The 12,570-nt window shown below is 37.0% G+C and overlaps 1 protein-coding gene across 1 annotated transcript in view; it reads right to left on the reverse strand.

Annotated features, from left to right (window-relative positions):
* The window catches only part of GRK6 (G protein-coupled receptor kinase 6), a 352,507-nt gene that overhangs the window by 140,419 nt on the left and 199,518 nt on the right, over positions 1-12,570 (reverse strand). Inside the window, exon 10 of the mRNA XM_085618338.1 lies at positions 2,887-2,924. Within this exon, the coding sequence (XP_085474464.1) occupies positions 2,887-2,924 (38 nt within the window). The remainder of the gene's footprint in view (positions 1-2,886; positions 2,925-12,570) is intronic.

A 12,570-nucleotide genomic window follows, 5' to 3' on the forward strand; every position in this document is an offset into this window, starting at 1 on the left:
ATTAAATTGTTTGTCCGGCTGGACATTCTATAATATAGTACTGACCCTGGTCTATATTCATCATTATGTTATAAATGTTTTTTAAGGACCTTTGTGCATAATATAAAGTTGATACACAAGGTCCTTAATTACCTTGTGGGCTCCCCTGTTGACTACAAAACATTTGTTTGTAAGGCGTCATTGATGTACTTGCCAAACTAGGCGTTGCCATTATATGGCATGCCTAGAATTTACATTTGGATTCCAGGACGAAATGTGGACGCCTTTAGTCCAACTTGGTGTCAAAGAACCAATGATCCTGTGAGCTGCCGAAAACCTAGGGAAGCTATTTCCATAGCACAATCTAAAATCTCCGACACAGATCTTTCTCCCTCTAGCAGAATCGTTTTTGCTTCCGCTCTCTTGTGCTCCGGCAGAAAATCCAGTTATGTTGCAATATCTGACCATTTCTGGCAGTCACACCTGCCCAGAATAGCCAGAGAACTTGCAGCATGTACATTAATGCCTGAGATGGTGGAGAATCACTTCCTTATATTATCAAGCATCTGCCTTCCTTGTCCGGTGGTGTTCAGATTGGCATGGAAGAGTTCTTCAAGTGTAGCTGGGCAACCTGTGTAATAACGGAGTCTGGTACTGTATGTCCTACCAGACATGCCGGGAAGTCCTCAGAGGCCTTATACTTTTTGTCTATTTTCGGAAGAACCACTGCCACAGGAGTTCTCATTATTTAATCTCTTCCTCCCAAATGTAATCTATTATAAAGTTTGCTTTAACAGTCGAACTTGACTGTCCCTTAAAATCATACAGGAAGCAAATGGATTGCTTCACTGTGATTGGGAGCTGAAAACATGTAGTAGCTCATTCCATAAGTGTATGAAAACCACCAATATCCTCTGGTGGAGAATATTTGTTGAGGTGCCGGAAAAGGCGTGGGGATGAGGTTGTCGTCCCACTCATTGGCAACTGACTGGGTATCTTGAATTTTACCCTCCTTTCTATCACCAATCCGAAGAGGATGGGCCACCCTAGGAGGCACAGCAATGTTCAACTTAGGTGTCATCCTAGGTGTAGCAGGAGAAAGCATAGGATCTTGCGATCTAGGTGCTGGAGGCAGCAGACGCTTAGGTGATGAAGTGGTCCCTGCAGGCGTAGGGAAACGATTGTAGTAGTCTTGCAACATGCCCTGCAGGTCTTGCATCAGGGATACGGGGACCCGACCCATGCCCCCAGGTGTAGGAGGCGGGAGAAATGATGGAACTGCTCCATATATTGATGTTTTTCAACATATTGTTGTCTTCGATATACTTGTGCATAGTATTCATCATCCTCCTACTCTTCCTGGCTCTTGACATGGTGCTCTGATAAGCTAAGAGCTGCTCCAAAAGGGCCTTAATCGTCGTCATTAGACTCAACTAAGTCTAGACTTGTGGTTTGGTGGTAAAGGAGACTCTTTACTAGAGGAGGTGTGCTCTGGGTGCAGATCCTCTTGTGCAGGTTGGTGTCAGGTCAAATCCGGTGAAAGAACCAGCATTGGATGCTTTTTTTTCCGTTATCAACGAAGAATAAATCTTCTCTATTGGATGTGTCGGCGACTATCTCATTGACTAGGTCTTTGTCAACTGTGTAGTTTATGGCGGTGGCATGGCTGCCGACAGTGTCGGCTTCGTCTTTGTTAACGAGGTGGTAGTCATCGTTGACGAGGTGGTAGTCATCAATGGGGTGGTAGTAGACGAAACGGTAGTCGTCATCTTGGCTTTCATTGCCGATGATGTGGATTTTGACGGCGTTACCGTGGTTGACAAGTCAGTTATTATTTGACTAAGACTGGATCTGAGGGGGATTTTGCAGGCTTCAAAGCCAAGGCTGTGGATGGAGTGGAGGGTTCAGATTTTGCCTCAGAGGAAGCAATTTCTTGCTTTTCCTTATGTGAGGAGTCTTTTGAAGTCCCATGATGTGTCTTTTTTAATGCTTTCTTGTGTCCCTCTAGTGACCCTTGCAACCTTTCTCTTTTTCTAGATTGCTCATATCTAGGTCACAGAATCCCCACTGTTTTCTTCCTTAGAAACAGCAGTTCTCGTCTTTAGCTTCTGAAGCCACAATAAAAGCCTCCCTTCTCTATCCTTGAGAGGTTTTGAGGAAAAGGTTCTACAATATTTGCAGTCTTTTACCTTGTGAGTAGGATGAAGGTAATAGATACATTCCTTATGGGGATCTTCTGAAGGCATCCTTTTGTTTCCACAGGTCCTACAATATCTGAAGAGTCCCTTCTTGAAAGTTTGACATCCTGAAGCAGTAGATCATAATCTTGTCACACGATGTGCGGCAGAAAATCTGAGAGAAGATGCCTCTGCTAGTAGTGTTCTAAAGGGTGATATCACCCAATTGGCTGGAGTTGGTTCTTTATAAATGATATAGATAAGCTACAAAAGTCAATGTCTTTTTACTACTGTAAGCTATGTATGCTATTCCTACTGCAATAGAATGTACCATGTGACTCCCACCTCGAGGACTGGGATGATTCAAGAATATGAATCTATGAAAGATCCAATACTGGGGAATAACCCTTTCAAAATGGAAAACATTTCCATTGATGCACAGGAGTGCAATCCTATGGCATAGTTTCTGAATATTAAAAAAACCCATTAAAGGCCACTACTTTTCTATATAGAATTCATCACTTTGGCTATCAACTTTAAGCGCACGTAGGGTCAAAGAAAATACTTCAGTAAAACATCAACATAACTAAGGACATGCAAACCTTACAGACAACAACATGTACTAAAACAGTGGACACAAACTCTTAAAATCTAGCAAGGCACATGTAAACACATGGCATGGATCATGCATCTTACGATACAACGCAACAAAGGAAGACTTTGTACTAACCATGGTCATCAAGCAAAATGTTCTCAGGCTTCAAGTCTCTGTGTGAAAATTCAGAGAGAAAGAGCATTACTGAAACCTGAACAAGCACAAAGATAGTACATAAATAACATGATGGCCAGTGCTCCACTACCAGAAATATACATTAAACAAATTAAAAAACAACAATTTGTATGACAAAACGGTCAGAAGGAACAATGTAATGCACCACATAAGAGGATTTTAAAATCAGAAGGCTTACAGCACCCTGCTTAAATTAATTGTATATATTTTGTTAAAAGCTGAAATTACTTCTTGTAAAACAATACGGTTTGTTATTCAGGACCAAACACAAATGCAAGACATAAGCAGAAGAACATTAAACTTATACACAACCAACTAAGATAACAAATGTTTTTAGAGATGCATTTTGTGTAAAAACAATAAATAAAATAGGAGTATACACATTTCATTGCATTTGGAACATAAGAAGCTAACAGAAACATATGCAATTGCAAGTATCGGGGAAAGATAAACTGATAAAAGATAAATATTCACATAATGTAACTAACATTTGGAAGTCAGATGACTGATGCATACTTAATCCTGGTCTCAAAGACAATGACCTAAGCGTATTTTAGAGACAGGAGGGATTGTGCCATGCTGGACGCATTAGGACTCAAATTTAACAACAAGTGAAGAGTGCTTTAAATGTGCTTTTAATTTCTTTGTAGAGGTCTATAAGAGGTACTAAAAAAAAAATCTGTGAATCTATTGCAAATGGTGCCAATAATGGATTGAATCCTAGTTCAACTTGAATGTATTAAAAAAGAGAAGGAATCCAAACTCTCACGGGTCCTGTGTTTATTTTGTTAATCTTAGACCTTAGAATTAATGGAATATTTAACAAACAATTCTTGATAGAGACCTTTAAGTCTTCAACCTCCCCCTATCAACTTCAATTTATCTAATGAAAAGTCTATTTGTTTTCAAATCATACTAATGCACTTGATGTTAAAACAGTTGTTTTCAAAGGTAATTAAATGTGGAATGATACCATCTTCTTGGAAGGGAGCGATTGTCCATTCAATTTACAAGCGAGGCCCAAAAGATGATTCGTCCAGCTACAGATTAATAGCATTGTTGGATTTTGAAGGGAAATGGTTTGCGAAGCACCTCCAAAATAAATTAAGTGCATGGGCGGAGGAAAAATCATTAATTCCAATAACGCAAACCAGATTTCGCTTAGGGTGCCCGACACTTGATAATATTGCTTCATTGGCCCCGATAGGAAAAAAGGCAAGCTTGCAGAAGATAACGCTATACGCTTGCTTTGTGGATTATTCCACAGCATTTGACAAGGTTAATCGGCTAAGGAGTAAATTAACAGCATGGGAGGGTTGATCCGAACCTTCTAAATGTTATTATTGGCCTGCATTCGGACACATGGGTCAGGGTGAAGTTGGCTCATGATAATACATTATCACCAAATATGGATACCACAAATGGTCTCAAGCAAGGCTGTATCCTCGCTCTGCTGCTATTTTCTTTGTATATTGCAGATATAGATTCGGTGTTAAGTTCAGATATGGGTGTGGCACCTAAATCGGGTGACAAAAAATACCATACCTAGCATATGCCGATGATTTAGTAATTTTATCCTCAACTCCTAATGGATTACAGCAACAACAATCAACTATACACATATAATAAAGTGAATGGTTTGATAGCTAATTTGTCTAAAACAAAAATTGTGATGTTTGGCCAGTCTACACAATCAAAAATGTGGACTTTAGGAGAAATCCCAATCGAGGTAGTGGACCAAAATAACTATCTTGGCATAACATTTGACAAAAAGTTATCATGGTTAAACCATAAGGTTAGTAAAAGTGTAAAATCTTCAATTATCACAAACTCAATTGCGAGATTCATGAAAATGTTCGGAGGGAATGCAATTATTCCATCACTCAAACTTTTACAAATAAAAATGATTCCGTTTTTATCATACGCAACTCCTGCTATGAACAAGAAAGTCATCTTTGAGCTTGAAAAATGTTTTATGAAATGTGTACGCACCATACTCCATCTACGACAGGCTACTCCACAGTGTATGTTACGGTTGGAGTTTGGTCTAAAATCTCAGGAAATGCTGCATAAGAATAGTTGTGTTAACTATATTATTGACTGTGCTAAGGCCGATTCATGCACACTGAAACATCTAATAATGGAAGAACTACGGAGTAAAAAAGTAAGAGATCTGCAGCTATCTAGTATAATGATGGAAATAGGCTCCTATGATCTGCCTGATATACAGGAGATGGGTGAATGACCAGGGATGTGTGGAAAAATGTAATACATAAAACACTTAAGTTAAAACAGTAGAATTTAGATCTTCTACAAGCCGGGAAATATAAACATACGGGCTTAATAACTGATACATATACCTTGCAGGCTCAAGAATACTTGGGATGGAATCTGACCAGCTATATCAAATAGAAATACCTAAGGTTTAGACAATTTTACATTCCGATAGGGCAGTTCGATGGGACGTGAAATCAGGCTCTTAAAGATACACAGGTATGTTGGCTTTGTGGAATCGGCAAGGAAACTCTTGAACATTTAATATGCATCTGCTCGAGGCGGTTGCCTATACGGAGGACATATTTACGCCCAGTGTTTAATAATGCCAATATAAGAACAACTACGGAGGCTGTATGTTATTGTTTTAGGCTCACAGGGGAAAGTGCAATTAGAAGGATAGGTCAGTTTTTAGAATATGCCTATAAAACATTAAACGTTTAGATGACTTTTAATATATGGATATGTATATAGATGCAAAATAGGTATCATGATCCATGTATGTTTTTTTATAGGACACCACGCATGGAAATTATGGGACCTTTTATTCTATTTTAATGCCTGCTTTTTCTCTATTATTGTAATCAAATGATTAATGCAATAAAGTATTTTTTTTTTACTACTACTAATGCACTCAATTAGCACCTAATCCAGACTACACTTTAGGTAAATGCAAGAAATCAAATTTCATTACCTCTTCTCCTGAAGGTGGGTCTGATAACATTATCCGCTGCCCTAATGGAAGTCCCTCAGATTACCATCTTCATGACAAACCGATGAGTACATTCAAAGAAAACATGGAGTACAAAACACGCCCGTAATGGCAGTGACAGCAAATGCTTCATAATTAAGTAGATGAAGAATATTTGGGGTTTTATATAGTATGCACTCAAATAACATCTAGAAGTAAGTCAACATTAGAGGAAAATGTAAATTAGAAGGGCATAAAGCTGGACTGCTCCAATTGCACCAAAATCATTTCTCGCAGCAGCCAATAGGCTCTGCCTTAGAATCGAGCATTAGTTTGCTGCTATGTAGCTGAATTGTTTGTGGCCACTCTGCAGGATAGTAGCGAAGAGGTCAGAGTATGTAGATCCACAGACAGTTTAACAAGGTGTACATTGTCTGCCTATTTGTACATTAGACATCTATAAACTGTAACAGATACAAGTTAATAACAAAGGGAGAAAGATGAGCTTTGCAGTAAACTACAGATGAGTTGTGTAGAAGTGGACTGAAATGAAGGCATAGAGACAAGACGTTTGGAAACCTTTAGGGAATAACTACACAAAGTTAGAGCAATCCCTGCGATCAGGATTTGTTTCAAACACCTGAAAACAAATATTGGGATGAAATAAGGTAACAGATTGATTCAGTGTCATAAAACACATGCAATCTCCTGCATCAGTTACAGCAGCAGTTCTTAACCTTTGACTTGTGTGTACCCCAATGAATCATTACTGGAATCCAGGAACCTCCACCACTGAGTCATTATTGGAAGCCAGGAACCTTCGGCCTACGCAATTTCTGAGATTTGAACCTCAAAACAAACACCTGTCACAAACCCAGTAGTCTTCGCAGAAGCAGAACGACGCAGACCTCAATGCCCGCCCACCGGTGCCGCCGCGCTTCTCACAGAGCAACGTCACCAATAGGGGGGAAAGGGGAATGGGACAGAGAAGAGACACTCCTTCAGCTACCACCCTCGTGCTGCTACCAGGAATCTTCTATTGTGGCTGTTCCTGACTGCCGAGTGGGTGCCTAATACACAGAGGGGAAGAAGACATAAATATACAGTCTACTATGCTATTACACAATTTCTATTAACTCTTAGGTTACAATCTCCCTATCAGCTATAGCAGGAGCATAAGCTACTCTTCTATATTTGCTGTGTTGTTGGTGTATGATTCTCGGTCTGTGATAGAGGAAATTCCCTGTAATCAAAAGAAGTTTATATGAGTCAAACACTCGGGAACCTCCCTGTCTACTATGGTAGAGTCTACTCCTAAATATACCTTCTATCACAAATGGTATCAATATAGATTACACTTCTCTACAGTGACCTTCAGATCAGTGATCTTAAGTTCTTGATAGTTCTAGTCCTTCGCCAGTGCTTTTGGTCCTCTGTTCTTTAGCGCGCAAAAAGGTACCAGGAAGGGTAAAGAGGGAGGAAAGGAAAGGTAAAGCGCAGTAGAAGGAATTGCAGAGCTACCTTAGCGCCAGGTAGGAAACTTTCTGCTAACTGGCATTTGGTATTTATTTTCAAGCGTTACTCTCTTGGGTGGGTCTTACTTGAAAGAGAAGTTGCAGGTAACTGTTCAACACTTCGTGGACTCTCTCTTGAAGTGTTGCAGAACGAGTGGAAACCTTCTTGTGGAAAAGTCTGACTACACGAAGTAACTTTGAATACTGGATGCTTGACGAGATGAGAAGACGACGGGTGACTATTACTGAGGAGACTTCCCTCACAGGAAACAAAGGGGAGACTGGACTCTCCCGCGACGTCTTCACCAGTTAAATTCTGAAAGCGGGAATCTTCGTATTCCCGCGCTACGAACTGCTCCGTTCAAAACCGTACTCTCCTACTCAATATCTGAGGAGAAACGGCAGGTACGTGTGAACTCAAAACAAACTTCAGTTGAAGTGTGCAGTAGTGACCGCGCGCACTTCCCTTAACCCCTAAACTGTACAGGTGTTTTCAGGTGCGATGATAACTATGACTAATGCAGCGGCCATCTTGTTATGTGCAATTGCCTACTCTAAATCATACCAGAAATTAACCAAACGAGGTTTAACAATGACTCTCGCCTTTTTCAATGTATTGCATGGATTCTGATTCATTACAGTGGCAACCATGAATTTCCTGACAACACCCCAAAATACAAAATAAGTATTCAACAAACAAATGCTAAAATATTGAAATATTTTGAATTCACACAAACATAGAAAAAGTTTCCAAATGTTCAATTTAGCTTTATTTGTATGTAATTTATTAATTTCAATTAATGAATTTTAATATAATTTAATAAACTAGTCATGGACGGCCCTGAGAGGGCCTCCCTGAGCCCCAGAGGCCATTGAACCACAGGTTAAGAACTACTGGGTTACAGAGTAAGCAGCTTGCATAGAAATCATTGCAAACAAAGTCTCCACTAAAGTCGGCCTGTGGTGAGGATAGAGGAATTAAAGGCCTTTCTAGCACCTTTGGCAAAAAACAGTGAATAAACTTACAGTTTAGTGAAGACCTGGATTGGATAAAGGCCTGAAGTTGGCTAAGGACTACAAATCCCTACCATCAAAGCAGAACTGGGTGTTTTGAGGTCAGTTTGAAATAAATCACAGGCTCAGAGGTGTCCACAAAGGTCTTTAAAAGTGGAGGACAGAGTTTTGTTGAGTTTACTGGATACCACTTCTAAAAATAAAGATGTATTTATATCGGTTCACTGACAACATCAATGTAAAAAATAGACAACAAAAATATCGACTCCTATACTTAAAAAGGTAAGACCACAGTATTGACTAAAAAATATAGATGTATAAAATATCGACTTTTATATAAATATAAAATATATATTAAATATAATTTTAACAAAATAAAGTACATTTAATATACATTTTAATAAAACAGAACAAATAAACTTAATTAAAAAATAAACAAACATAATGTATACATATATATTTACTTTAAAACAATTCAACTATTTTATATTTATGTTAAAAGTTTAAAATTATATAAGAATAAAAATATATATTAATGATTTAAATATAAAAAACAAAAATCTATAATAGATTAAAACATTAAACTATTAAAAAAAATGTAAATTTAATTTCACAATACAATATCAAAAAATATTGAAACTTAAAATTCACAATACAATCTATTAAAAAATAATGAAACTTAAATTTCACAATACAATCAGTTCAACAGCAGGGAAAGTGTTGGATCGCAGAGGGGTAAAAAGAACTATTCCCACTCCAGTGAGTGCAACAGTAGGGCAAGTGTAAGCTAGCGGAGAAATTTAATTTACTATTCCCACTCCAGCGAGAGCAACAGTAGGGAAAGTGTTGGATAGCGGAGGGGTAAAATTTACTATTCCCACTCCATTGAGTGCAATAGTAGGGAAAGTGTTGGATAGCGGAGGCGCAAAAATTACTATTCACACTCTAACAATTAAAAATATATATTAAAAATTAAAACCAATGATGATAATAATTTAAAAACTGTGTAATCAAATATATAAAAAGAAAACATTTACATATTACAAAAACCTACAATTATATAAAATAAATTAATTGAAAAAAATGTAACTTGAAAATATTTCTAAACAAAAACATTAATACATAAATGTATTTATTTTATTCCCTACCCTATAACACCACACCAATAACAAAACACTTCAACATTTTAAATTAAATGTACTTCCATAATTAACATAATTAGTAATCAATTAAACAAATATTAATAAAAAAACTAATAAACATTGACTACACACACTTTAACACTATAATATCCACAACACGCAAATTCAACTATAAAATAATAACACACAATTACTATTAACAAATAATTATAAGGTAATTAAAATATATTTAACACTCATCCTTTACCCCTTTAAAAGAAAAAACTAAAAAATAAACAATTACCCAAAATAAATATCAAATACTTAACATTAACTATATATTAGTTACTCAAATTACTTCCCACCCTATACACACCACAAGACACACCTAAAATTACACAATTACCATATTACATTTTTGATTAATTTAATTAATATCAATTAACATATAATTTATCAAAAATAAACTAACACCCTTTACCCCTATAAACCCAAAAACGCACACCTAAAATTAATTACTCAATTACCATAATTACCAATTAACAACCAACTATTAATTCATAAATTAAAAATAAATTACTTCCCACCCGTTACACCTATAAACGCCACAACACACCTAAAATTAATTACACAATTACCATAATTGCTTACTAATAAATTACAATTAACAACCAATTAATTAATAATGAATTACTTTACATATTTAACACTATAACATCTCAATTAAACAAATATTAATAAATAAAAATAAAAAAATCAATTCATGTAATTAAATTACATCCCACCCTATTCCCCTATAAACCCACAACCCGCTACGGAACTAAATATGCTAAATTAAAATAAAAAATATTACTAACTAGTAAAAATGTAACATTAAAAAAAACAATTCTAATACGAAAAAAACATACATTTAACATATACTGAAATACATAACATTAATTTTAAAAAAACGATATTTTTAACTATATTTTTGCAAACAATTTTAAACACTTCGATATTTTTAAAATCGATATTATTTACCTTACGTCAATATTCTTGACCACAATATTCTTGCGGTCTATATTTCTGAACCACAATATTTATGACTAGATATTTGTGCAACTCGATATTTTTTACTCGATATTCTGTCTGCACACCATTTATATCTATCATACTTGCCTTAACAATGAAGAGGGAGGGAAGAAGGGATGTCAAAAGCCTTGCTTCATATGATTAAGGAAGGAAATCAAGAGAGAAAGCCGCGGAAAGGCGCTTAAAGTAGGGTTTTCCCTAGAAGAGCAGGCGAGTGCGATTTCAGGTTGTGCATCACTTACAGGAGCCCCTGTTTAGCAATACTGGTAAATTCTCTGCACTTGAATGGGAAAACGTCCATTAAGGAGTTGAATTGTATGTGTGAAGGAAGTGGGGGGATGCTTCTGGTATGCTAAGCTATGAAAAGTTTTGAGCAGCTGTTTTCTTAGCCTTTTTTAAATTTAATATTTGCTTCACCTGAAATTTTAATCTTACTGGAGCGTGCATGTATGGAGTAGTTTGTACTAACTGTAATTTGGTTATACAGTTACCATCGGACAGCCTTTTGAAATATTTGACCTGAGCCCTTGTTTCCGAGTACCACAGACCAAGCTGAGATTTTAGACACAGGAATGCAATGCTGATCACCACTAAATGATCGGTTCTTGTCCACAACCAGTGGCCTTCGATTCAGCTCAAAGAGTATATTACCATAATCCAATGAGTTCTTAGGGCTAATTTTGTTCCAAGGTCTTCTTCTGCTTCTGCATAAAAAGTGAGGATATAATGTGCTCAAAGATGGCATTGAGATTTGAAAGAAGTTGGCACTGCAAAGTAGTACTCCGTTCATACGTTTGACATTGTAGCTTCCCTGGATTAAGATTACAAACGATAAAATCTACAGAAGGACTCTCATAACACGCAGGATCAACTGACAGTGATAAAAGGAATTTGGTCAAAATGCAGTCTCTATGTAATGTGCAAAGACACTGGTCAGTGCTCACTGCATATAGGAAATAATCTTCTCAGACAGCATCCCTATGAACGAGGACTCGAGAAACTCTTCACAGAGTTCGGTTATTCCTTTTCCTGGAAAACCTTTTCAAAATGTCTAAATCCAGGTCTTTCATAATCAAAGGTTCTCCTTTTGTGGAACTTGGTTTTCTTGGTGACCGTTACATTGCCTGGGAGGAAGAGTGACAGTAGCCAGTCATAACTTTGCTTGCCTCTTATTGGGATTACATTTAATAATCTGGAGCCAGAAGAAGCATATCATGTGACCTATTGCTAAAAACCATGATCCAAAAGCTCAGCTTTGTCCATAGATGTGCTAATTATTTGCTTACATCACCACATCTTCTATAAGGACTTCTTTGACAGCTCTATACTCCAGCATATGTGCATTAAACTGTGTCCATGGGAAAATATTTACTTAACCTTTACTTAAAGGCTTAATGTGTGCCATCACAGCTCACATGGTGAGCACATAACCGTTTCTCGTGTGCCTCTGAATATGATGCAGTCTATGAAATGGTAAGATCTTCAACAAGTTTAGGTTTGGTGCTAGAGATAGCGAGAGCAGAGATTACAGAGATGACTGGGGAAAGGTGACCCCATCTCCTGAATTCCCTGGGACCACTGAACCAAAGGTACTTTTGTAGGTGCATCATGTACTGACGTCTACATCATAATAACGGATACCATCAAGGTAATATTAGAGGGCACTCATCCAACATTTGATGACAAGCAAGAATGATCCTAAATTATAATCTATTACAATTTAGGAGCATTTTGTTAAAAATGTGCACTCTGGATGCACATTATTTCATCAAAAGGAGGAAATCTTAACTTTCTTCTAAAGCAAAAAGCATATTTCTTATTGGTCTTTTAAAACTATTTTTTTTTTAAAAACAGTCTCCTTACAGAGTGAGAAGGAAAAATCTGGCACAGCGACAATATCAATAATGAATTCTGTACCAAGTTGTCCCCTACTCTGTGG

Source organism: Triturus cristatus, chromosome 7 (genome assembly GCF_964204655.1).
Source record: "Triturus cristatus chromosome 7, aTriCri1.1, whole genome shotgun sequence".
NCBI lineage: Eukaryota > Metazoa > Chordata > Amphibia > Caudata > Salamandridae > Triturus > Triturus cristatus.